Here is a 24,345-nt window from a genome sequence, read left to right on the forward strand (position 1 = left end):
CTGCTCTCATCTTGGTATTCTGGCGTTTCAGGGCAGGGGACAGCAAGTCACAAAGTTCATGAAAGTGACCTTACGCATGCGAAAGTTCTGCAGCCACTGGGAATCATCCCACACCTGCAACACTATGCGGTCCCACCAGTCTGTGCTTGTTTCCCTTGCCCAGAATCGGCGTTCCATGGATAGAACCTGCCCCATTAACAACATGATCTCCAAAGCACCGGGACCCGTGGTTTCACAGAATTCTGTGTCCGTGTCCATGTCCATGTCCTCATCATGCTTGTCGCTGCGCTACCGCCGCTGCTGCCTCCTCGCCTTGTTTTTCTGGTCCTGGCTCAGCATAAACTCCACGAGAATGCGCGAGGTGTTTACAATGTTCATGACTGCTGTCTTGAGCTCAGCGGGCTCCATGCTTGCCGTGGTATGGAGTCTGCAGTGTTCACCCAGGAAAAAAGGCGCGAAATGGTTGTCTGCCGTCCGTTGCTTTCATGCAGGGAGGGAGGAGGTGAGGCTGTATCCAGAACCACCTGTGACGATGTTTTTTGTCCCATCAGGCACTGGGATCTCAACCCAGAATTCCAATGGACGCGGGAGACTGCGGGAACTATGGGATAGCTATGGGATAGCTACCCACAGTGCAACGCTGCAGAAATCAACGCTAGCCCCGGTACTTAGAATCATAGAATCATAGAATCATAGAATATCAGAGTTGGAAGGGACCTCAAGAGGTCATCTAGTCCAACCCCCTGCTCAAAGCAGGACCAATTCCCAGCTAAATCATCCCAGCCAGGGCTTTGTCAAGCCGGGCCTTAAAAACCTCCAAGGAAGGAGACTCCACCACCTCCCTAGGTAACGCATTCCAGTGTTTCACCACCCTCCTAGTGAAATAGTTTTTCCTGATATCCAACCTGGACTTCCCCCACCGCAACTTGAGACCATTGCTCCTTGTTCTGTCATCTGCCACCACTGAGAACAGCCGAGCTCCATCCTCTTTGGAACCCCCCTTCAGGTAGTTGAAGGCTGCTATCAAATCCCCCCTCATTCTTCTCTTCTGGAGACTAAACAATCCCAGTTCTCTCAGCCTCTCCTCATAAGTCATTTGCTCCAGACCCCTAATCATTTTTGTTGCCCTCCGCTGGACTCTTTCCAATTTTTCCACATCCTTCTTGTAGTGTGGGGCCCAAAACTGGACACAGTATTCCAGATGAGGCCTCACCAATGTCGAATAAAGGGGAACGATCACGTTCCTCGATCTGCTGGCAATGCCCCTACTTATACAGCCCAAAATGCCGTTAGCCTTCTTGGCAACAAGAGCACACTGTTGACTCATATCCAGCTTCTCGTCCACTGTGACCCCTAGGTCCTTTTCAGCAGAACTGCTACCTAGCCATTCGGTCCCTAGTCTGTAGCAGTGCATGGGATTCTTCCGTCCTAAGTGCAGGACTCTGCACTTGTCCTTGTTGAACCTCATCAGGTTTTTTTCCGCCCAATCCTCTAATTTGTCTAGGTCCCTCTGTATCCGATCCCTGCCCTCTAGTGTATCTACCACGCCTCCTAGTTTAGTGTCATCTGCAAACTTGCTGAGAGTGCAGTCCACACCATCCTCCAGATCATTAATAAAGATATTAAACAAAACCGGCCCCAGGACCGACCCTTGGGGCACTCCACTTGAAACCGGCTGCCAACTAGACATGGAGCCATTGATCACTACCCGTTGAGCCCGACGATCTAGCCAGCTTTCTATCCACCTTACAGTCCATTCATCCAGCCCATACTTCTTTAACTTGGTGGCAAGAATACTGTGGGAGACAGTATCAAAAGCTTTGCTAAAGTCAAGAAATAACACATCCACTGCTTTCCCCTCATCCACAGAGCCAGTTATCTCATCATAGAAGGCAATTAGGTTAGTCAGGCACGACTTCCCCTTCGTGAATCCATGCTGACTGTTCCTGATCACTTTCCTTTCCTCTAAATGTTTCATAATTGATTCCTTGAGGACCTGCTCCATAATTTTTCCAGGGACTGAGGTGAGGCTGACTGGCCTGTAGTTCCCCGGATCCTCCTTCTTCCCTTTTTTAAAGATGGGCACTACATTAGCCTTTTTCCAGTCATCTGGGACCTCCCCCGATCGCCATGAGTTTTCAAAAATAATGGCTAATGGCTCTGCAATCTCACCCGCCAACTCCTTTAGCACCCTCGGATGCAGCGCATCCGGCCCCATGGACTTGTGCACGTCCAGTTTTTCTAAATAGTCCCGAACCACTTCTTTCTCCACAGAGGGCTGGTCACCTTCTCCCCGTGCTGTACTGCCCAGTGCAGCAATCTGGGAGCTGACCTTGTGCGTGAAGACAGAGGCAAAAAAATCATTGAGTACATTAGCTTTTTCCACATCCTCGGTCACTAGGTTGCCTCCCTCATTCAGTAAGGGGCCCACACTTTCCTTGATTTTCTTCTTGTTGCTAACATACCTGAAGAAACCCTTCTTGTTACTCTTAACATCTCTTGCTAACTGCAACTCCAAGTGTGATTTGGCCTTCCTGATTTCACTCCTGCACGCCTGAGCAATATTTTTATACTCCTCCCTGGTCATTTGTCCAATCTTCCACTTCTTATAAGCCTCTTTTTTGCGTTTAAGATCAGCAAGGATTTCACTGTTTAGCCAAGCTGGTCGCCTGCCATATTTACTATTCTTTCTACACATCGGGATGGTTTGTTCCTGCAACCTCAATAAGGATTCTTTAAAATACAGCCAGCTCTCCTGGACCCCTTTGCCCTTCATGTTATTCTCCCAGGGGATCCTGCCCATCTGTTCCCTGAGGGAGTCAAAGTCTGCTTTTCTGAAGTCCAGGGTCCATATTCTGCTGCTCTCCTTTCTTCCTTGTGTCAGGATCCTGAACTCGACCATCTCATGGTCACTGCCTCCCAGGTTCCCATCCACTTTTGCTTCCCCTACTAGTTCTTCCCTGTTTGTGAGCAGCAGGTCAAGAAAAGCTTTGCCCCTAGTTGGTTCCTCCAGCACTTGCACCAGGAAATTGTCCCCTACGCTTTCCAAAAATTTCCTGGATTGCCTGTGCACCGCTGTATTGCTCTCCCAGCAGATATCAGGGTGATTAAAGTCTCCCATGAGAACCAGGGCCTGCGATCTAGCAACTTCTGCTAGTTGCCAGAAGAAAGCCTCGTCCACCTCATCCCCCTGGTCTGGTGGTCTATAGCAGACTCCAACCACGACATCACCCTTGTTGCTCCCACTTCTCAACTTTATCCAGAGACTCTCAGGTTTTTCTGCAGTATCATACCGGAGCTCTGAGCAGTCATACTCCTCTCTTACATACAACGCAACTCCCCCACCTTTTCTGCCCTGCCTGTCCTTCCTGAACAGTTTATATCCATCCATGACAGTACTCCAGTCATGTGAGTTATCCCACCAAGTCTCTGTTATTCCAATCACATCATAGTTCCCTGACTGCGCCAGGACTTCCAGTTCTCCCTGCTTGTTTCCCAGGCTTCTTGCATTTGTGTATAGGCACTTAAGATAACTCAATGATCGTCCCTCTTTCTCAGCATGAGACAGGAGTCCTCCCCTCTTGCGCTCTCCTGCTTGCCCTTCCTCCCAGGATCCCATTTCCCCACTTACCTCAGGGCTTTGGTCTCCTTCCCCCGGTGAACCTAGTTTAAAGCCCTCCTCACTAGGTTAGCCAGCCTGCTGGCGAAGATGCTCTTCCCTCTCTTCTACTTGGACGCACACCGCCGAATTAATGTGCTTAGTGTGGCTGCATACATTTCGACTTTATACCACCTGTTTTCCAAATTCGAATTATATAAATTCGGATTAATCCTGTAGTGTAGACATACCCTTAGTCTTTCAAACCAGGCTCTTTACTCCTGAGGGCACTCTGCACCAAAGAATTAAAAATTCTGCGCCGAAAAAATAAAATTTTTAGCCTGTGAAAGGAATACCTGGGGTTTTAAGCTGCAAGCGAGGGCAGTTGGCCCCCAGAATCACTGCAAACTGCTTAAATAATCATTTAGGGTAGGAATTTGCTACTCATATCCAATTTTGTAGTTTATTTAATTAATTAATTTATCTAGTTAGTTCTTTCGTTTTGTTTATTTGCTAGGTAATTTGCTTTGATCTGTTTGCTATCCCTTATAATCACTTAAAATCTATCTTTTGTATTTAATAATTGTATTTAATAAATTTAATATTTGTATAGATGATCATAATGATCCCGTCTGACCTTAAAGTCTATGATTCTGTAATAAACTTGTTTTTGTTTTTTCTAAAACCAGTGTGTGGCTATTATAACTTGGGGCAGAAGCTGTTGCATATCTCTCTCCACATTGAGGGAGAGGGTGAATTTCATGAGCTTACGCTGTACAGTTCTCTGTGCAACACAAGATGGAATCATTTTGGGTTTACCCTCCAGAGGGGGTGTGTGCCTGAGAAGCTGGTAAGTGCTCTAGCTGTATAGCCTTACCATGTAGGGGCTGGTCAGAAAGCCTGTGTGCATTTACAACAGTGGGCTGTGTCCCTGTGTGTATACTGATTGAAAGAGCACGATTGGACAGCTTAGCAACTTGCCACAGCAATACAGTGTGAGAGGGAGCCCAGGCTGGTAGGTCGGGGGGGGGGGGGCTCAGTGGTACCCCAGTTCCAGGCTGCACTCTGGGAGGAACCCATCAGACATCCTGAAAGAGGTGAGAGAGAGGAGGGATAGTCAGCTAAACAAGACCATTATGTATGTAGGCAGCGTCTGACACCCATCATCTCTCAACCTGGCCTAGCCAGATTGTGGGCTGACTGTTAATGGATGTTTATCATTTTCTATCTCCTCAGATCCATCTGTTCTATTCTTTCTCTCCTATCTCTGCAGAGTTGACTCATGCTGCTGTACTCCGAGAATGCCTGCCTGTGAACCTGTATTTCAGCCAATCTGCTAAGGTAGAAAGAACTATTTATATCCCCCTTTAAAATTGGGCTCTCCAGAGCCTGTGGATTCTTTACCAAGGGTCGGGGTGGAGTCTCTGTCAGACAATTGTTAAATCAAGATTGATGTTTTGCTAAAACCTCTGCTCTAGGAATTATTTTGGGGCAGTCTCTGGCCTTTGTTATGCAGGAGGTCAGCCTAGATGATCACAATGGTCCCTTCTGGCCTGGAAATCTATTAATCTAACTATACTCAGACGACTCAACACCTCATCCAAACCCTGAGTCCACAAGGCCCATCCCTGGCAGGTAGGTTAGCATGCTGATGGGGTACATTGCTGGAGCCTGTTGGGGGTAAAGGAAGGAGAGGGACTGAATGGTCCCTATAGTTCTCAGTGGTCTGAATCACTAGAGACATCTGCTGGTGCAACACATGAAGGACTTGAACAAGCTTATTCCTGCTTGGGAATGATCAGTGAGAATCACCACAGCCGGGCAGTTAGAGGAACTGCACTGGCCAAAATATAAATTCAGAGGCACTCCTCTGAACTTGTTTTTCTTACTGCTATTTAACAATTTGTAGGTACTCAAAATAAATTACCCTCACCTGGTGTCCTCTGCTCTCTAGTCTTATTGATGCATGCATAGTTAAATATCAATTACCTAGCATGGGAGATGCCTGGCTTTCTAACCCATTAGACCAAAATGTTAGTCATAGGATCACAGCTATGTTTAGTTATGCAGGAGTTATATTATAGACTTATTATACCTGGTCCTTGTAACCTTTACAAGCTCTTATAAGAAGGTGCAACTGAGTCAGAGGTGGCTAAGTTTTAGGACTTCTCTAGACCAGTGCCTTCAGTTTGCTGTGGGGCTTGTTTCATATGCAGCCATTACAGATTAAAGTTATTCCCAGCATTTACTATTGCTATTTCATGTGCAATTTGCTAATATGCTTTCCAATTGCCTAGATACCAGCCTGACTGTGGGTATTCTCTGAAGAGTGTAAATGTGGAGGATTTTGCATACATACCCCCAATTACTTTTAGGCCCTCCTCTAACTCTGCCATGTGACCTGTATAAATCTCTCTCTGATGGCTGCAGGATTTTAATATTTGGAAGATAAAACTTAAATAGCTTCAGATGAGAAAATGTTAAAAAAAAATTCAGCTTGTTCACAGCTCTGAACTGATGTTCTGTGCAGAAAGGTGATAAGAGATGATGTGCTGCTGGAAATGTATAATATAGGTCCTGTGCAACTTTAAGACCATTGGTCCAGCAGCAGGTTGGAGATTAGGACTCTGTCTTGCTGTGCTCACTTGGTCTGTTCAGAAGGCTTCAGAAATGTCAGAGAAATAATTTTTCCTCATGCAATTTGGTGCTCCTGGTAGAATTGTGGCATTTTCCACATTTTGCTTTGCCCCTCCCACACACACACACACACCCTCCCCCCCCCAGGTCTACACTACAGAGTTTTGCCAGCACAACTATGTTGGTCAGTGTTAGAGAGCTTATTCCTTCACTCTCCCACTTCCCTGGTCCTTCTCGCATGAACAGAGAGCAACAATGTCCGAAGGTGCAAACAATTCAATGTTTATTGAGGTGAACTTCCAGCAAGCTTAAATCCAAGTTCCTTTTTCCTTATTTTCGAATCCCAACTTACTTCCTGTTTGCCCCTAATTTATATAGTAATATTCACAGCTATACCTTAACCAATCATTCTACTGAAATTTACCTAACCAATCCTAACATATTGTAACATGATTAGCTAACCAATTATATCCCATCACCTTAATTAGTTTACACCCAGCAAAATTAATTATACAGCAGATAGAAACAATCACAGAACCAGACAGAGATCATACAAATAAACATACAAAACAATACAGAAGCGAGGATTTCACAACTACATCTATAAAGACATAAGGGTTTCCCAGCTGTGTCTATTGATAAGTGAGTTCTTACCAGATAGAAAACTATCAAACTAAATTTCCTTTTACATCTTCTAGGCTCTTCCCTTTCTCTGGAGGTGATAGATCGGATAACCTTCCTAACAGCCCCAGATTGCCTAATTTCAGTATGACTAACCAGGGCCTCAGACTGTCACAGAGGGCTGGTCCACACTAACCCCCATTTCGAACTAAGATACGCAACTTCAGCTACGTTATTCACATAGCTGAAGTCTAACTATCTTAGTTCAAACTTACCACGGGTCCACACGCAGCAGCCAGGCTCCCCCGTCGACTCCGTGTACTCCTCTCGCCAAGCAGGAGTACCGGCGTCAACAGCGAGCGCTTCTGGGATCGATCCCAGAAGATCGATTGCTTACCACCGGACCTGGAGGTAAGTATAGACGTACCCAGTGAGAGAAGGCCCTTACACAGATTCTTTCTTTTATACCTCTATAACTAGCTAAATAATAAACATATACCTAAATTCTTAAAGTATAGGCCTTTACAGACAGGCTTGAATATCTATATCCTAACAGGGTGTGAGATTTGATCTCTGACCAACACAGCTGTGTCAGCAAAAGCCCCTAGTGTAGACAGTTATATCAGCTTATTTTGCTCTGGGGCATGGGGCTGGAATAAACTACGTTAGCAACAGTGCTGCCTCCATGCTAGGGGTGCTTTGCTGGTATAATATATCAGTGTAGCTATACTGGCAAAGCAGTCCTAGTATAGACCTGGCCTAAATGTACACTGCAATCAGAGGTATAATTTGCAGCTTGTGTAGATGCACCTATGCCAGATACTATCTCGCTACCTTAGTAACAGGATATGGCAGCAAGGACTGTACCTGACCACCCTGAATTCATAACCCTCATTACTCACCTGCACTTGAGCCCATGCCACTGTGTCCTCATTGCCATTTTTAGCAAGCTAGGTCTCTTACAGCTAGTGCAGGTATACCTACATACATTGCACATTACTCTTCTGGGTGCAGTGTAGATGTAGCCAAAGCACGCACTTTGCCCCAAGAAAGGCACACAAAGCATGTGCTGGTAGTAGAAAACTTGTCCATTCCATGTCTTAAAATCAACAAAGACATTGAAATGAAAGCAACTGGAAGGGAGTCACCCCTAAAGCTGTGGTTATAGGGTATCTGGTCAGTTCAATGAAGCCAGACACAAGTCAGCTTTTAGCAAAGACTTGATTTCAAGTCAGGAGCAGTTTGTAACAATCTCAAACATACCTTTGTGATAAGGCTGTGTTATTCTTTAGATGAAGTAGAGCTTAGTTTTAAGACCTCGAGTTAGGATGGCAATTCTATTATTCCTTGTAATCCAGTCACCTTCAGTACAAGGAGTTCCAAATTTTAAATGCAGTAAGTGTTTCTGCATCTTGGCTGAAGGCAGGGCCAGTGGGTAGGATTCTAACTTGGGAAACTGGGGTTCAATTCCCTGCTCTGCCACAGATTTCCATGTGACTGTGTGCAAATTACTTTGCCTCAATTCTCTTTCTCTACAATGTGGATAGCAGCACTACCTTGCCTTACCTCACAGGTGTGTTGTGAGGGTAAATACATTGACTGTGGTGTTCAGATACTATAGAGATGGGTCCAGATAAATACCTCAGATAGCTGCTGCTTCCTGAGCAAGCCAGTTGGGAAGCTGCAGCCATCCTTAGAGAGGTATTATGTACATTGGATTCAGAATGTACAGACCCTCAGGGTTTGTCCATGTTGGGAAACGTTTGATACATTAGCTGCATGCATATAAAAGCAGGGTTTGAACCAGTGCAACTTAATCTGGTTTGTACTGGTGCAGCACTGCTACCATAGGTGCACAACACCCACTACAGACAAGCCCTCAAGTGGCAGAGGTTCTGCCAGGCTAGCTCAGAGATTCACTTGACAGCCAAGGTAAAAATGGAGGTGATACTACTGTTCTGGTTTTTAAAAGTGGATCATAGCTGAGTCACTAGCAGTCAGTGAAACTGCTTCTACTCCCAGGTTGGGTCTAAATGAAGTTTAGGGACAGATTTGGTTGAAGTTTTAACCAAAAATTAGCTCAAGTTCTACCTTTGAAAATTGGTGAATTTGGAACAATTTAAGGCTGATAACACTTGAAATACAGCTCTAGTTTTGCTAATCTGGGTTGTCATCTTTGTTGGAGGGTGGGATGTTTTCCAGATGAACTTTCTGTAAGTTTGATTTTAGAAGCTTGCAGAAGTTTCATGAGAAACACATGCAAGTGACAGACTGTTCTAAATTGGCAGGATAGAAAAGGCTTGGGTTTGCCAAAATTCCTGCAAGGTTTACTTCAGAGCCATCACTGCAGATACTGATTTTAAGATACCTTGGTTAAAACATTAAAGTGGTCCAGGTGGTTAGCTCATTGTTCAGATGTAAGAGTGCATGGGAAAATATGCTACTCCTTGGAGGAGCAGGCTGGAGCCTACAGCATGTAGATAATCAGCAACTTGGTGTGGGTTGCACATGTGGGAGCCCTGAACCAGGCTCCAACTGAACAGTTGGTAGTGACTTCTGACCTGTACCAAACCTGATTCAAAAGGGATTTTTTTTCTTCCTTGGGAAGCCACCACACTTTCTACCATAGTGGAAGTAAAGTGAATAGATTGTTCTAGGTCAGGGATCAGCAACCTTTGGCGCGCGGCCCATCAGGGTAAGACCCCGGCAGGCCAGGCCTTTTTGTTTACCTGTTGCATCTGAACATTTGGCCAATCACTGCTCCCCCTGGCCACGGTTTTCTCTTCCAGGACAATGGGGGCTGTGGGAAGTGTTGGTGGCTGAGGGATGTGCTGGACATGGCTTCTCGCAGCCCCCATTGTCCTGGAATGGCAGACCGTGGGAGCCACGATCAGCTGAACCTGCAGACGTGGCAAGTAAACAAAGCGGCCCAGCCTGCCAGGGGGCTTACCTTGGTGGACCGCATGCTGAAGGTTGCCAATCCCTACTGTAGGTGATGGGGTAACTGCAGCACCACACTAGGCCACAAGGGGGTGCTCAGGGCTGCCTGCACCTTTAGATGAATCAGTTGTGTGACTTCATTGGTTCATTTAGTGTAGTGCTATAGACTCATTCAAAAAAGCAGGACAGGGACATATTTAGCTTTTTATATATTTTGCTGTGAGAATATAACTGATGTAACTGATTAAGTATTTTAAGTGGTTATGATAGTAAAACATGATTTAAGTAATGTACTGCAAAGAGACATTAAAGAGCCACTGGCAGCTCATGAGCCTCAGTTGACCATCACTGATCTACATTCACTAGTAGAAGCAATTACAAGAGCTTGTCCTTAGGGCAAGCAACAATAAGGAAGTAGCTGAAGACTTTGGCTCAGTTCGAAGAAGTCTCAGGTGTATGCTCTTTGAAAGCTGCTTCCACAGCGTAAGAATATAAGTGCAGCCATACTGGGTCAGACAAAAGGTCCATGTAGGCCAGTATCCTGTCTGCAGACAGTAGCCAGTGCCAGGTGCCCCAGAGGGAATGAACAGAACAGGCAATCAAGTGATCCATCCCGGTGCCCATTCCCAGCATGGATGGGCAAGCCATTCCTGCCACCACCCACAGAAGCATGTACATTTCAAAGTTCATGCTGGTGCTGCAGTATAATCAGTAAGCTACCCAGTGATATTTCTTTCTACATAGCAGGGACTGAACCATGGATAGTCTGTTTAAGTGCTATTGCCTCCCTCTGTTAAGTGTTTGTTTTGAGAGAACTCAAGCACAGACAATTTTGTTCTCTTGGCATGTACTGTGTTTTATTATCCATTTTTAGGCTCAGGTTTACAGCAGAAAAGCTAAATTTAAGTAGCTTGCACACTGGGAAGTAGAGGGATGTATCAATTGTTAATTAGGGCTAGTCCTGCACCTTTTCCATTGCACCTGCACCAAGTAAGCCACAGCTATGACCTAACAATGGCACTGTGAAACTGGGCCTTCAGCACACAACATCCTGTTAGCTCTGACTTAATATGTAGCAGGCTGGAAGGACTGAGTGCATGAAGCATTGCTCTAGCCCAGTGCTTTCAGAGTGCCCAGCCATTAGGTAAGAGCTCATTATCCTTGGTAAGAGGACATATTGCTCCTTTCATGTACAAGTTTTATTTGATGCACTGCAGCATTAACTCTTCCATTACTATATGCTCAATTGTATTGGAATCCTGCCTGCACTCCCATGATTCAGACACAGTGTGTTTGGGGGTAGGGGAAGATGTCTAGGAGGTGGAGTGCAGGCCTGTTTCACATGATTTAAAAAAATAAACCACAAGATCTGCTACAGTAGTGTAGTGGAGGAAGTTTTTATTTGGAAACATTGTACAACTGCAAAATCCAACACTGGGTGCATGACTGATGCCAGAGCATAAATTTTACTACTGGAAACATGGGAGTGTTGGACATTTGCTGTATAAGTAAAAGACAAAACAATTCTCACACTCCAATACCAGGACACTATAGCAATCTTTAGAATAGAGTTACATCCAAGGAATTCTCTGCACTTACAATTAACCCCACAGTGCAATAATCTACATATATGATTTATATAGCATGGGAAATTGAAAATTCTTGCTCCATAATGTATGAACATGTCAAGTCTTTCATAAATAAACATCCAGTGAAGAGAAAAAAATTACACTTCTAGTTCCTATTTATACATAAAAGTACTCTAAATGGCAAATGGGTGGAAAGTTGCACATAGGCCATGCCAAACCCTGAAGCAGGTTTTGGGCAGCCCATCCAGTTTAATATTGAAGTACACACAGGACAGACAAGTCACTAACATTCATTGCGCATTTACAAGAGATCCACTACCAAATTAAGACAACTGTACACATTGTTGAGAGACCATTTTCATTCTGGAGCTTGTTATTTTTAAATGTGGGTTTGTTTGTTTAATTCTTTACATCATACTCTGTGGTGTTTACTTTGTGGAAAGGATCAGGGCAACAATGAGGCCATAGAGACCCAAGACTTCAGCGAAGATCAAGATCAGGATCATTCCCACGAATAACCTGGGCTGCTGTGCTGTCCCCCGTACGCCTGCATCACCCACAATGCCAATGGCAAAGCCAGCAGCCAGACCACTGAGGCCCACACTCAAGCCAGCACCCAGCTGAAGGAAGCTCCTGCAGATCAAGGATGAGACAAGTTTAGTGATGAATGATAAATCTCAAGTTCAAGGGCTGGGTCAAAAAAGGTAACTGCCATTTCTCTGTAGATACAGCACTTCCACCACCACTTTTGAAGGGGGAACCACACCCTCCTAAAGGGATAGATATTCCATCACAACCTCAGCGGGGAACTTCCCAACTGTACACCTAGCTTTGTCTCCCACTACACATGTGGGTGTAGTCTTGGAAGATGACGGATGTTGAACATAATTGGGAATCTCATGTTCTCAGGGTTTTTTTTTTTTTGGGTGCGCGCAGACCCTGACAGGACATCAAGCCCATATACTATCTGGAAGCATGCTTCTGAAAGAGCATTAGTAATTTAGTCAGTCAGTTCCAAATACTGGTAGCACATGAAGCTATGTAAGAATCAGACTGTCCATTAAACATTCAAGGCTCTGGCAACTATAACTGCCTAGAAAACACATGCACAGCTAATGTGTACCGTAAGGAGTCATTTTGGTATTAAGTTCTATTCCAATATAAGTGTTTGCCATACTGTGCTGCACAGATACAACTTTTTCTCTGAATTGTTCTAATTCTATTTGTCAGGACACCTGGCATAGCCAACTCCCTACTCCCAAGAATAAAGGTAGAGCACAATTTCACTTTCTACTGCTGATGGACAGCATAGCACAGTAACTCCTGCATTGTGATGCAGTCATTTCTAGAATCAAGGGGTTTAAACACTATCACACTGGACAGTTGAGGACTGCCAGTCCCTCATTAACTTGCATAGAGATGGTTTCCCAAACTAAGAGTGCTTAAACAGATTCCTAATTTGTTAGGGCAGAAGAGTTGCCACTTGATAGGCGACATGCCTTCATTTCAGTATCTGAAGATCCGTCCTCTTGTGTTACCCAGTTAGGATTAAGACAGATTTTAGTGGTCCTTAGTAGGACAGACATTTTAGGAAGTTACAGAATTACAGGTGTTACTGCCACATTAAGCCAGTTCTTTAGGGCTGTCAGTTATTATTGCAGGCTTCCAAGTCTTAGGCTAGTTCCAGCCCCTCTCAGGAAGCTTGGAAGAGATTGGATTTTAGACTTCTCCAGGTGCAAAAAGGCAACTGTTGAGGTTAGCATAGTTAAAGGATTATTTACCAACATGCTGGCATGCTCTGAAATAAGCAGTAACTTGAATTATTCACAAATGTCTCCTGGGTAACTGGTGCATACCAAAGCTCAAATTTTGCATATTTAACCAGCCTAATTAAGTTAGCACACCTTGTAAAGGGTATGGATTTTAAACAGTCTTTGTTCAATCAGGAGCTGTACCATAAACAGGGACTGTTAAGTTCCTCTCACTGGCTGATGACCCCTTTCTTGAACTGCTTATGGGCCATAGTGGGACAGCTTTAAATGCCAGTAATAGATGAAGAGAAATAGAATGGCAAGGTTGTATGACCATGTATTGAAGCTCTCCATTTTGTATGATGGACTGAGTTCCTAATAGGACAGTGGAAAGTGGATCTGAACTTTGGACCCAATTGTTACAGGATTACAAGCTATTCTATACCTATAAAATGCTCTCTAGGTACTTCATTGCCCATATCACCACAGATTCCAAGTACTCCATAGTAAGTGGCTTCTCTGCAGTAGTGTTTAAGTGGTACCTAGTCATTTGACCAGGGTCAAGAGTTTCAGGTTAACACTCCCAACACTGATATTAACAGGTGTAGCAAAAACTTACTTGAATAGTGTGATGCCAGGTGCAAGGGAGTTGGCAATAAGGACTGCCACTACCAGGCCATAGATAGCTATAATACCCGCCATGACAACAGGGATGATTGACTTCATGATCAGTTCAGGCCTCATGACAGACATGGCTGCAATACCTGTGCCACTCTTTGCTGTTCCATAAGCAGCTCCCAAAGCTGGAAGAGAGGAAAACAATGTTAGTGGTATCCCTACTAGACCATATTCACTTATGAGAGCATGGTTTTCTAGGCTATTGTACTCTAAGTTGCACAGGGCTTTGCTAGTAGGTAAACTGGCACCAACTTCAAATATTTCCCTGATCTTCCATTTGGTGGGGAATGCTGAAGTAGGAAGGACTTGCTCAAGGCAACAGTAAGATTAGAGTTCTTCCAAATTGAGCCTGTTCTACCCAACACACACTGTAGCTAGGCTATGAGGCTAGTTAGCATATGCTTGGGACATAAGGCTGTGTTATCTGGAAACTGCTATTTCCTACATTTAGGATGGTCTAGTTACAGGGCACTGGCTCAAACATAGGCATAATCAGTGTTCTGTTCCCTTTGATTTACTGTTTAACTTAGCATCTCTAGAATTAGGACATCACCATGCCTAAGGTTTGAATCAATGTCTCCTCCACAGTGCATTTAGTCAGGCTACCAGCCTTCACCCCAAGCAATGACAGTGAATTAAGTCTCCCAGCAACTACAATTGAGCATGTGTTGAGTTAACAACCAGCAGTAAATCTCAGACCTCACTGTATGGTCATTGAAACCTGATGGTTAAACAGGTTTGGATGAGGTTTCAGTAGAAGGGCACAGGAAGAAGTTACAGGTGCTACACATCTATAATTACTTAAGTGTGTCTAGGAAGGCACTTAAGATTAATGCCAGAGGCATACTAAAAAGTATCTTGTGTAGCTTTATGGCTTGACATCCCGATCAGCTACAACATCACCAGCTCATTCACCTGCACGTCCACCAATGTTATATATGCCATCGTGTGCCAGCAATGCCCTTCTGCTATGTACATTGGCCAAACTGGACAGTCACTATGCAAGAGGATAAATGGACACAAGTCAGATATCAGGAATGGCAATACACAAAAACCTGTAGGAGAACACTTCAACCTCCCTGGCCACACAATAGCAGATGTAAAGGTAGCCATCTTACAGCAAAAAAACTTCAGGACCAGACTCCAAAGAGAAACTGCTGAGCTCCAGTTCATTTGCAAATTTGACACCATCAGATCAGGATTAAACAAAGACGGTGAATGGCTATCCAACTACAGAAGCAGTCTCTCCTCCCTTGGTGTTCACACCTCAACTGCTAGCAGAGCACTTCACCCTCCCTGATTGACCTAACCTCGTTATCTCCATACTGATTTATACCTGCCTCTAGAAATTTCCATTACTTGCGTCTGATGAAGTGGGCATTCACCCACGAAAGAATACGCTCCAATACTTCTGTTAGTCTTAAAGGTGCCACAGGACCCTCTGTTGCTTTTTACAACTGCCATATCATATTTCTCCTTTACAGAGGAGTAGTCTTCAGATGTTTCAACAGTGCATACAATTGAAGAGTCCAACCCACACTGCAGGAAAGTTAACTTAGCTAATTCACATTAGACTATTGCACTCAATTTTAAAACTTGCCCAAGTATGATGATCTGGATCTCTGCTAAGGGGAAGCTTCCTGCAAGTCAGGGTGTTATCTGCATTGCCCCAGAGACATCTGTTCAGAGACTGAAACTGCACTACAAGTGTTTACACAGACTGATGCAACTGAAGCACAGTTGTGCTTAGAAGTGTAAGGATTTTTATGGTTTCCTCTTGAAGTGAGAAACTGTTATAGAGCAAGTGTCTGCAACAGCAGGCTATTTGTACAGAGGCTTGTAGGAATCCCATGCTGTTTACAAACAAGAAACAGTTGCTGTCTAGGTAACTGTTCACTGTTTAAAATTCCCTGACTGATTCAGGTTGCCTTACATCTCTTCCTTGTCAGGTGCTGACAGCTGTTGGTTCTTTTTACTGCTGTTCTATTAAGTGCAAATAGTTATTCAAAAAAACAACCCATGGGGTAATAAGATGCAAATGTGGGACATCTTCCTGGTATTCACTTAGTGCCTTGGTAAGTCCATGATTCTGGGTTAGGTCTCCCCACACTCCAGCTTTTTGTTGACTCTTGACAAACTAACATAGGAGCTTCTCAGGACATTGTGATCTCACTACTACAGAGCTTCTGAATAAAGGACTTTATTTGAAGTCCTTTTCTACCTTTAGAGAGCTGGTACTTTAGTGAAATTCTTCATGCTTCAGTGTAGCGGCAGGTTTAGGCAACAGCTATGCTGTAGAGTGGTTCAATACTTCAAGAAGGCCAGTGAGTTGTTACAAGAACATCTTTCACATTTGTCATTAGAAGGAAGTTCTACTTTATTCTTTGCAATATCATTTCTTACAAATTACAGAAATGTCAACTGAAGCCTTGGGCTGAATTTATCATGGTAAGTATACAAGTTGACAAAGGAGTGGTCTTGTTAAAGATCTAGTTTTGAAGAGTCCATGTAGTCTACAGTAATTTGGTTCATACCATCTTTTACAGTCTGTAAGGCATAACCTACAACTTCAAACAATGCCAAGTTTAATTATGTAATATCCAAAAGGAATTGGCCCTAACAGTCTCAACTAAGTTTGTGCCTTCTACCAGCAAACTCAGAAAGATACTATAATCCAGCTCTTATGGAGGCCAAGCTGAAGTTTGATTAGGAAGACACCAGGCAACTAGACATTATTAACTTGTTCAGCCTTTGCTTCCAAATTCCTCATCACTGCATTTGACATTCTTGGTTTAAGCATGCATCAATACTCCTAGGGCTTGTCTATACTTACCGTGCTGGTTCGGCGGCAGGCAATCGAACTTCTGGGTTCGATTTATCGCGTCTTGTCTGGACGCGATAAATTGAACTCAGAAGTGCTCCCCGTCGACTCCGGTAATCCTGCTCGCCGCGAGGAGTATGCGGAGTCGACGGGGGAGCCTGCCTGCTGGGTCTGGACCGCGGTAAGTTCGAACTAAGGTACGTCGACTTCAGCTACGTTATTCATGTAGCTGAAGTTGCGTACCTTAGTTTGATTTGGGGGTTTAGTGTAGACCAAGCCCAAGAAGTGTTCTAGGCAGGCTATAAGATGAACCTTGAGTCTTGCTGGGCATTGAGTCCAAGATTTAGATACTGTCCTAAAAAGATATGCTCTAGTAATTTTGGGGAAGTTCTATGGCCTGCATTATAAAGCTCGGGACCATCTGATCCTATAGTGTAACTGACCTTTGAATCTATGATTGTTGGTTCCTGATAGACCCAGACCGCTATACCACCACTTCTTAACATTTGTTTTTTATGCAAGAAGTCAGCAATATTGTAACTAGTTACTTATCAGACTCAGACATGTACATTCTGACCTTCCCCTACCCAGGCATAGGTGTAATAGGTTTTTGCTTCAAACCATAATTACACCACTAGGTTTCTAGTTGCCTTAGGATACAATCCAAGAGCCTTAAAATTAATGCATTTCTAGAACCACGCTGTGTTATGATTTTAGGATACATTTCCCCCCCCCCCCCCCCAATGAAAATACTTTGATGTAGCTATTTTGCAGGAGCATAGAGAAGAGAAGCACTGACAGGGAGTCGAAGGTTTCTGTTAGTTTCAACCTGCTAACAAGATCAGTTAACATGCCATATTCTTGTAATCACAGAAGTACTAAAGAATCCTCTCATGTGAGTATTTAAGCATGTTATTGTATGAAGTTGTGCTTTTGAAAGGCATGTTTTTTTAGTTATATGGACAGGAACTAGCCAGTTTCTTGCTACTGTAGTTATAGATGGATATAAGGGGTTTAGATTTAATCAGCCCTTGGCTGGTAATAGGAAAATTCTATACTGGTAGGATGTAGTAAGCTAGAGTATTTAGTTTAGTGTATTCAAAACTGGATTCTGATTTTGGCACACCTTAGGAGATGGCACAACTTTCTGCTGAGACTGAGAAAGTAAGAACAGCTATATTAGGTCAGACCAATGGTCCAGCTAGCCCCAGTATCCTGACAGTGGCCAGTGCTTCAGAGGGAGTGAACAGAACAAGGTAGTTATCAAGTGATCCATCCCCTAGTCTTAGCTTCTGGACATCAGAGGTTGAGACGTAGAGTATAGGGTTGTGTCCCTGAGCATCTTGGCTAATAGCCACTGATGGACATATTCTTCATAGACTTATGTTTATAAAAAAACCACTAGCTACATTTTTGGCCTTCACAACATCCCCTGGCAATGAGTTCCACGAGTTGACTGTGCATTGGTTGAAGTTCTTCCTTACATTTGTTTTAAGTCTGCTGTTTACTAACCTCATTGGGTGACCTGATTTTTGTATTGTGTGAAAGGGTAAATGTTTCCCACACACAGTTATAGACATCATATTCCCCCCCTTAGTCGATTTTCTAAGGGGAACAGTTCCAGTCTTTTTAATCTCCCCTTGTACAAAAAAAACGACTTCCATACCCCTAATCATTGTTGCTCTTCTCTGCACCTTTTGCAATTTTAATATATCTTGAGATAGGGCAACCAGAATGGCATGCTCTATTCATAATGTGGGTGTACTGTGGATTTATACACTAGTATAATGATTGTCTTATCTATTCCTTTCCTAGTGGTTCCTAGGATTGTAGTAGCAGTCAAAGCTAACATTGAGCAGATGCATCGCCTGCAAGCTTTGTTTACCCCTTAAGATCACCGTTTTCAACATATTCCTAGATCTGGACAAGAGTAAAGTACAGGTCCTGTTACAGCTCCTTGGGGGACCCTATTTTGCTCTCCATTGTGAAAATGGACCATTTATTCCTACCCTTTGTTTCCTGCCTCAACCAATTACTATGAGCCCTTCCTTCTTATTCCATGACAGCTTACTTTGCTTAAGAGCCTTTGATGGGGGACCCTGTCAAAGGATTTTTGAAAATCCAAGTACTATATCAACTGGATCAAAGCTTGCTGAGACCCTCAAAGAATTCTAATAGGCGGAGGCATGATTTCCTTTTACAAAAGCCACATGGACTCACCAACATGTGTTGATCTATCTCTGATGATTCTGTTCCTTACTATAGTTTCAACCAGTCTCCCTGGTACTGAAGTTAGGCTTACAGTCTAATTGCCATGCTTGCCTCTGGAGACTTTTTTTTAAAATAAAAACAGCAGTATATTAGCTATCCTCCAGTCATCTAGTACAGAAGCTGGTTTAAGTGACAGGTTACATACCAGAGAGATGAAACTGCAGAATATTTGAGTTCCTTCAGAACTCTTGGGTGAATTCCACTTGGTCCGAACACCCTTTTATATGGGATTGCAGAAAGGGAGTACTAAAGTTGTGCAGATATGCTCACTAGTCAAGACTTCCCACTGAGTTTCTCAGCCACTGTGTGGCTTAAGAATGTGCTGATCTTGCAGAAGTCCAATTATGTTTTCTGCAATGCAGTGCAGAATTCCAGCAGGAAGGCAAAAGCACAGCTTATTCTGGAGAAGTTGGAACTCTTGGCTATTTGTCATCAAAGTTTACTTTGGAATGATACTCAGGTTGTAAGAGTGGTCCATCCTTCTGTATACTGAAAGAATCTGTACGCAGGAGAAACATCCTGGACAGCTTCCAAGTCACTCAGCATTGGCTCAATTGATTCAGCAACGATTAAGCCAATTAATGGGGGGGGGGGGGGGGGGGGGACGACAAATGCTTGGACTGCAAGCTGGGGGTCAAACTTTGTCTAACCATTCAAGTCTTTGAAAGATTCTGGAGTGGGTCAAAGCTAATCCAGAATAGGGAACACAAGTGACCAGATTTAGTAGATACATTACAAAAGTATTACCACTGTAAAACTGTACACGCCACTTGCAAGCCTGTGCTTTAATGCAGGACACAAGTTGCCCAAATATCACTCAGTGTACAGCAGTTGTTTCAGGTTGATTAGATAATTGATTTACAACTGCTTAAAGTGCTTTTTGCAGGCAGACTGACCACCAGGCCTTCACTGGGACAGATTAATGAAATTTGGGGCCCTAGACCTACTGAGAGTCAACTAGTAGCAAAGATATTTTAGAAGCGAGACATACAGGCGCTGACTTTCCAATGTGCTGGGGGGGGGGGGGGGGGTGCGTGACCCTGGCTCTACCCCAGGCCCCACCCTTCCACCTCTTCTCACCCCCTCCATGTCCCTGCTCTGCCCCCCCCCCCCCCACCTCCAAAGCCTCCTGCATGCCACAAAACAGCTAATTGTGGCAGGCAGGTGGTGTGGGGCCAGAGTGGGAAGTGCTGATCCGCAGGGCCTGCCAGTGGGTGCTCAGCACCCACCATTTTTTCCCCTGTGGGTGCTCCAGCCCCAGAGCATCCATGAGTCTGCACCTATGGTAAGATGCAATATTGAAGTTTTTCCCCCTCCTACCCATTTGAGATGGAATAAGTTCTACCTACACTAGGTTTTTTCACTGCTTGATGTGAGCCATTAGAGGAAGTCTGCATTTTAAAAATCAGATAACTGTTTCCTGCAGCTGTTTGCAACCCCAGAGTATTGAATCTAGAAGTGAAAGTAATTACTGTAAATTGTACCATATCTGACAGGCAACTAACTAGGATTAAGTTTAGAGGAACTGTCAGTTTTCTAGTTCCTTTTTCTACACCTTCCTCCTCCAGTCTTCCCATGGAGATTAAAGTAGGAATTTTTTTTTTTTTTTTTTAGTTTTTAGGAAGAGTTCCTCCTATTGCTGTATGACAAGTCCAGAAATAGGGGAAAGCAAGAACTATATAAAAGCTATAAAAGTAACATTGGGGGGGGGGGGGGGAAGAAGAGTCTGGCCTGGACAGACTTTTTGCATCTTCTGCAAGAAAGTGTAGCTTCTGGGAATGAGGAAGAATTCACAGTGGACAGCCAAATATGCCTTTCTGTTCCTACAAGTCTGAGGATCTATTTAGAACATTTCCGTATTTGAACAGTTTGGCAATGTTTTTCTTTCTGGAAACTAGTTTTGCAACATAACTTTGTCAACTGCTTAGTTCAGTTCTCATAGCTAACTCATCTGTTGCTGCAGACTTTTTACAGGGCTAAGACTTCAGGGAAGGGTTGGGCAAAGCCAGAGTTCTAAAGCAGAATAAGGTAAGAAAGAAAGTCACACTGCATTATCCACACAGTGTGGACACTGGTCAGAGGAATGCTGAGGGGTAGAAAGATGTTAGGGTAAAAGTTAAATATTAGAGGTACTTCAAGATCTAGGGCCTTAGGCATGGCCCTGAAGTCACTCAAATCTCAAAATTTAGCTCTCATTTCTAAGTCTTCCAGCCTTTGCAGTGAGACCTAATTGCTGCAGCAGTGTTTGCTGAGGTCTGCAGATTGATGGAGATGATAGCACTGAGGGAGTGGGGGAGACCAATACTTCCTTCCATTGAGATGGATTGGAACCTCTGCCCCTGACAATGCCATCCTGGCAGGACTGTGTAGCAGCTGAAGTGCAGAAGATCCAGCCTACCTCAGCACCTTGGCTCTAGAGTAGGTATCTGGGACATCCCTGCTGCTACCCCTACTTTTGGTGGGGGCACTCAGTTGCCATCCTTGCTGCTCCTGATGAAAGGTGGTCCCATACTGCTGTCCTTGCATCTTTGGAAGGAGCCTCTGCCACTCCAAATGGGCATGGCTATCCCATGAGACAGCCTTACCTCATCTCCCTGCCATGCTGTAGCAGGCCTAGGGCCAGATTGTCTTAATCTGCATATCACCTTTTATGATTCATGGCCAGGGGAGTGGTCTGTGCCATTTGCTTTTTGATGCATATGCAAGAAGGGTATTCCTGAGAGTTTTAGATTAGAAATTCAGGTCCTGGCTATATTGGAAGAGGATTTGAACTTGTGAAGTCAAGAACTCTGAATGATTCCAGCAATTGGGGGTGGGGTGGGGTGGAAGAAGGTATTTTTAGTCCGACTTTAGAACTTCAGTGACTAGTTAAGAAAAGGAAGCTTTTCACAGCTTCTGATCCATTGCTACTTGAGATCACACAAATATCCCTCTGTATCTTCAACACCAGGGAAAGTTGCACTTTGGGGGGGAGGGGAGGGGGGAACCCATCAGCCCTTGTTATACATCAAGGGCTTAAAGTGACTTGCAAAGAAGTCGTAAGTATGAATCCATATTTATGGCCAGGAAAGTCCTGGCTTAGTTTCACAGACAAGATATAATCCAATATTTAAAAACTACTTCAAGTGATTAAGGGATCTCATTGTGGCTATTACAAGTGCTGTATACTTTTGGGTGGATGAGATATTCAGCTAGGTAGTTGGTGGAGAATCAGACTGCAGATGGCCATTGTGACTTGTTCAAGTATTCACAGCAAGACCATACTGAAAGCATAAGCAGTATGAAGTGGAAGGATTATCTCTGCATTAAGGTTGTACAAACAACCTTAACTAGTTTAAGTTTGAATTGCAGAACTTTGCAGTTCTGGGAAGTGGTCAGAAGACATTTGATTCTTCACCAACTGTGCAAATGAAGTCACCATAATGTTAGTTGCATCCCGTGTTAATGCTACATGAAGTTTGAATCTAGCCTGAGACTCGAGTCTTTTCACCTGATCTGCTGAAGACTTCAGTGAATGTATACAGGTAGCCTCTATTGATCTGTGGAAGAGGTTCAACTTTGCAGAGTTTGAGATAGTCAGTACAGGCCACCTGGAAGCATAAGCGACTTCAAGTTCAGCAAGGATGTTCAGACTTTGAAGATTAGGAGCCAGTCACCACAAATTCCAATTACATAGCCAGACCAGCCATCCCAAACACATTCTACTCACTTGTTCAATTAAGCAACCATTTTGAGTTTTAGGTCAAGAGATCTAAAGATACTTCAAGATTTCAGGACTCAGACCCCAAAATGCTCCAAGTTTGAGGTGAATTGAAGAGCAATTCCATGGCAGGCAGCCATTTAGAAGTTTTATATTAAGTTATCTTATTTAAAAGTTGAAGTCCAGGCTAATGGGTAAATAGGCTACAAACTGTACAGAGCTATAGTAGTAATACCGTAATTCTCAGAGCTGCAATATCTCTCATCAGTCAGGCTTACTGACTACTCTCCTGGACAGAATATGGATGCAAGTTGAGTTGCTAATGTATAAACATGTGATCAGACCCAATTACAGTACTCCGCAGTTTACTTCTGTCCACCACTAGTCATCAAGTCTCAAGTTCCTCATTTAATCAGACCAGAAGAAACCTCATTTCTTTAGAATGTGTAAAGAAATCTTGAGTGTTTGTAAGAGCAGTGCTAATTAAGATTTTCCCCAAAATAGCTCATTGGAAGGCAAGAGCACACTTATGTTCTTTGATGAAGGATTTTCGTCAGGACTCTGGAATGACAGCTACATATGGAACTCAACTGAGGCAAACTTGGATTACAGTTTATATATTGAGACTTAGAGGGAAGGGATCCCACTTCACATTTGGGTTGTTTTACATCATAAGTGGGTCTAGGAAAGGATTTGGCAGCCAAAGGCCTGAATGCTTAGGACAGTATGTAGTCTCCCTGTAAGTAGGTAAGTTAGACTACAAGTGAAGACTTGTTTCCACAAAATGCTGGAAGCCTGATGTCTCATTTATCACAACCTTTGCTCTAACAAGGTTTAAATAAAATCAGATTGCTGCATTTACTTTTGTTTTAAAAAGAGTTTCTCAAATGTAGTATGAGTGCAACACACACTAGTTCCCCCTTGAAGTACTGAGGGAAGTGGAAGCCAGTTGCTTGTAACTAAGGCTACACTTTAGTCATGGGTATTTTTAGTAAGTCACAGATGAGTCATGGGCAGTAAACAAAAATTCATGGCCCCTGACCAGTTGTACTAAAAACACTGGTGATTAAAACTTGGGGGGCTACTTGGGGGCCCTGCAGGTGCTGGGGAGGGGGGCTGGGATCTCCACTAGTGCTGGCAGGCTCCCTACCTGGCCCTGCTGCTGCGGGGGGGGGGGGGGAGGAGGGGCACAGAGTTTGGGTGTGGGAGGGGGCAACGTGGTCTCTGGTCAATGGGAGCTGCAGGGGCAGTGCCCTGGACAAAGGCAGCATGCAGAGCTGCCTGGCTATGCCTCCACCTAGCAGCTGAGTGAGGGGATGTCATTGTTGCTGCTTCTGGGGAGCACTGTAACCTTAAACTGGGGCCACGTCTCATGTTTAAACTAAGCTAGCTAAAGCATTAAGTTGACCTGTTTTCTGCTCTCTTCCTCCCTCTTGCAACCTGCAAAAAAACAAAAAACAAACAAACAAAAAAAAAACCACACACACATCCCCCTTTAACACTTCCCAAAATACTTTGCAATGCCTGCAACAGCGTTAACATACAATACTGATCTGCCGCCTCAAAAAACCCTAAAAAAAGGGGGCCTTTGGGGTGTAACAGCTGCTTCTTGGGAGTCCCCCACATAAGCACCACCCAGAGCCTGCCTCATCCCATCCTGTGCTGTGCCACAATCCCCTGCCCCCTCACACACCCAAACTCTGCTGCTGGGGAGGGTGTGTGTGTGTGTGGGGGGGGGG

General features: G+C 44.1%; 1 protein-coding gene across 1 annotated transcript in view; it reads right to left on the bottom strand.

The window, feature by feature from the left end:
• Nucleotides 1-11,177: 11,177 nt before the first annotated feature.
• The window catches only part of ATP6V0C (ATPase H+ transporting V0 subunit c), a 29,209-nt gene continuing 16,041 nt past the window's right edge, over nucleotides 11,178-24,345 (bottom strand). The window contains exons 2-3 of the mRNA XM_005313120.5: nucleotides 13,756-13,939; nucleotides 11,178-12,018 (exon numbers count right to left, since the gene is read on the bottom strand). Coding sequence (XP_005313177.1) covers nucleotides 11,814-12,018; nucleotides 13,756-13,939 — 389 coding nt within the window. The 3' untranslated portion in view covers nucleotides 11,178-11,813. The remainder of the gene's footprint in view (nucleotides 12,019-13,755; nucleotides 13,940-24,345) is intronic.

The sequence above is a fragment of the Chrysemys picta genome, chromosome 10, assembly GCF_011386835.1.
Source record: "Chrysemys picta bellii isolate R12L10 chromosome 10, ASM1138683v2, whole genome shotgun sequence".
NCBI lineage: Eukaryota > Metazoa > Chordata > Testudines > Emydidae > Chrysemys > Chrysemys picta.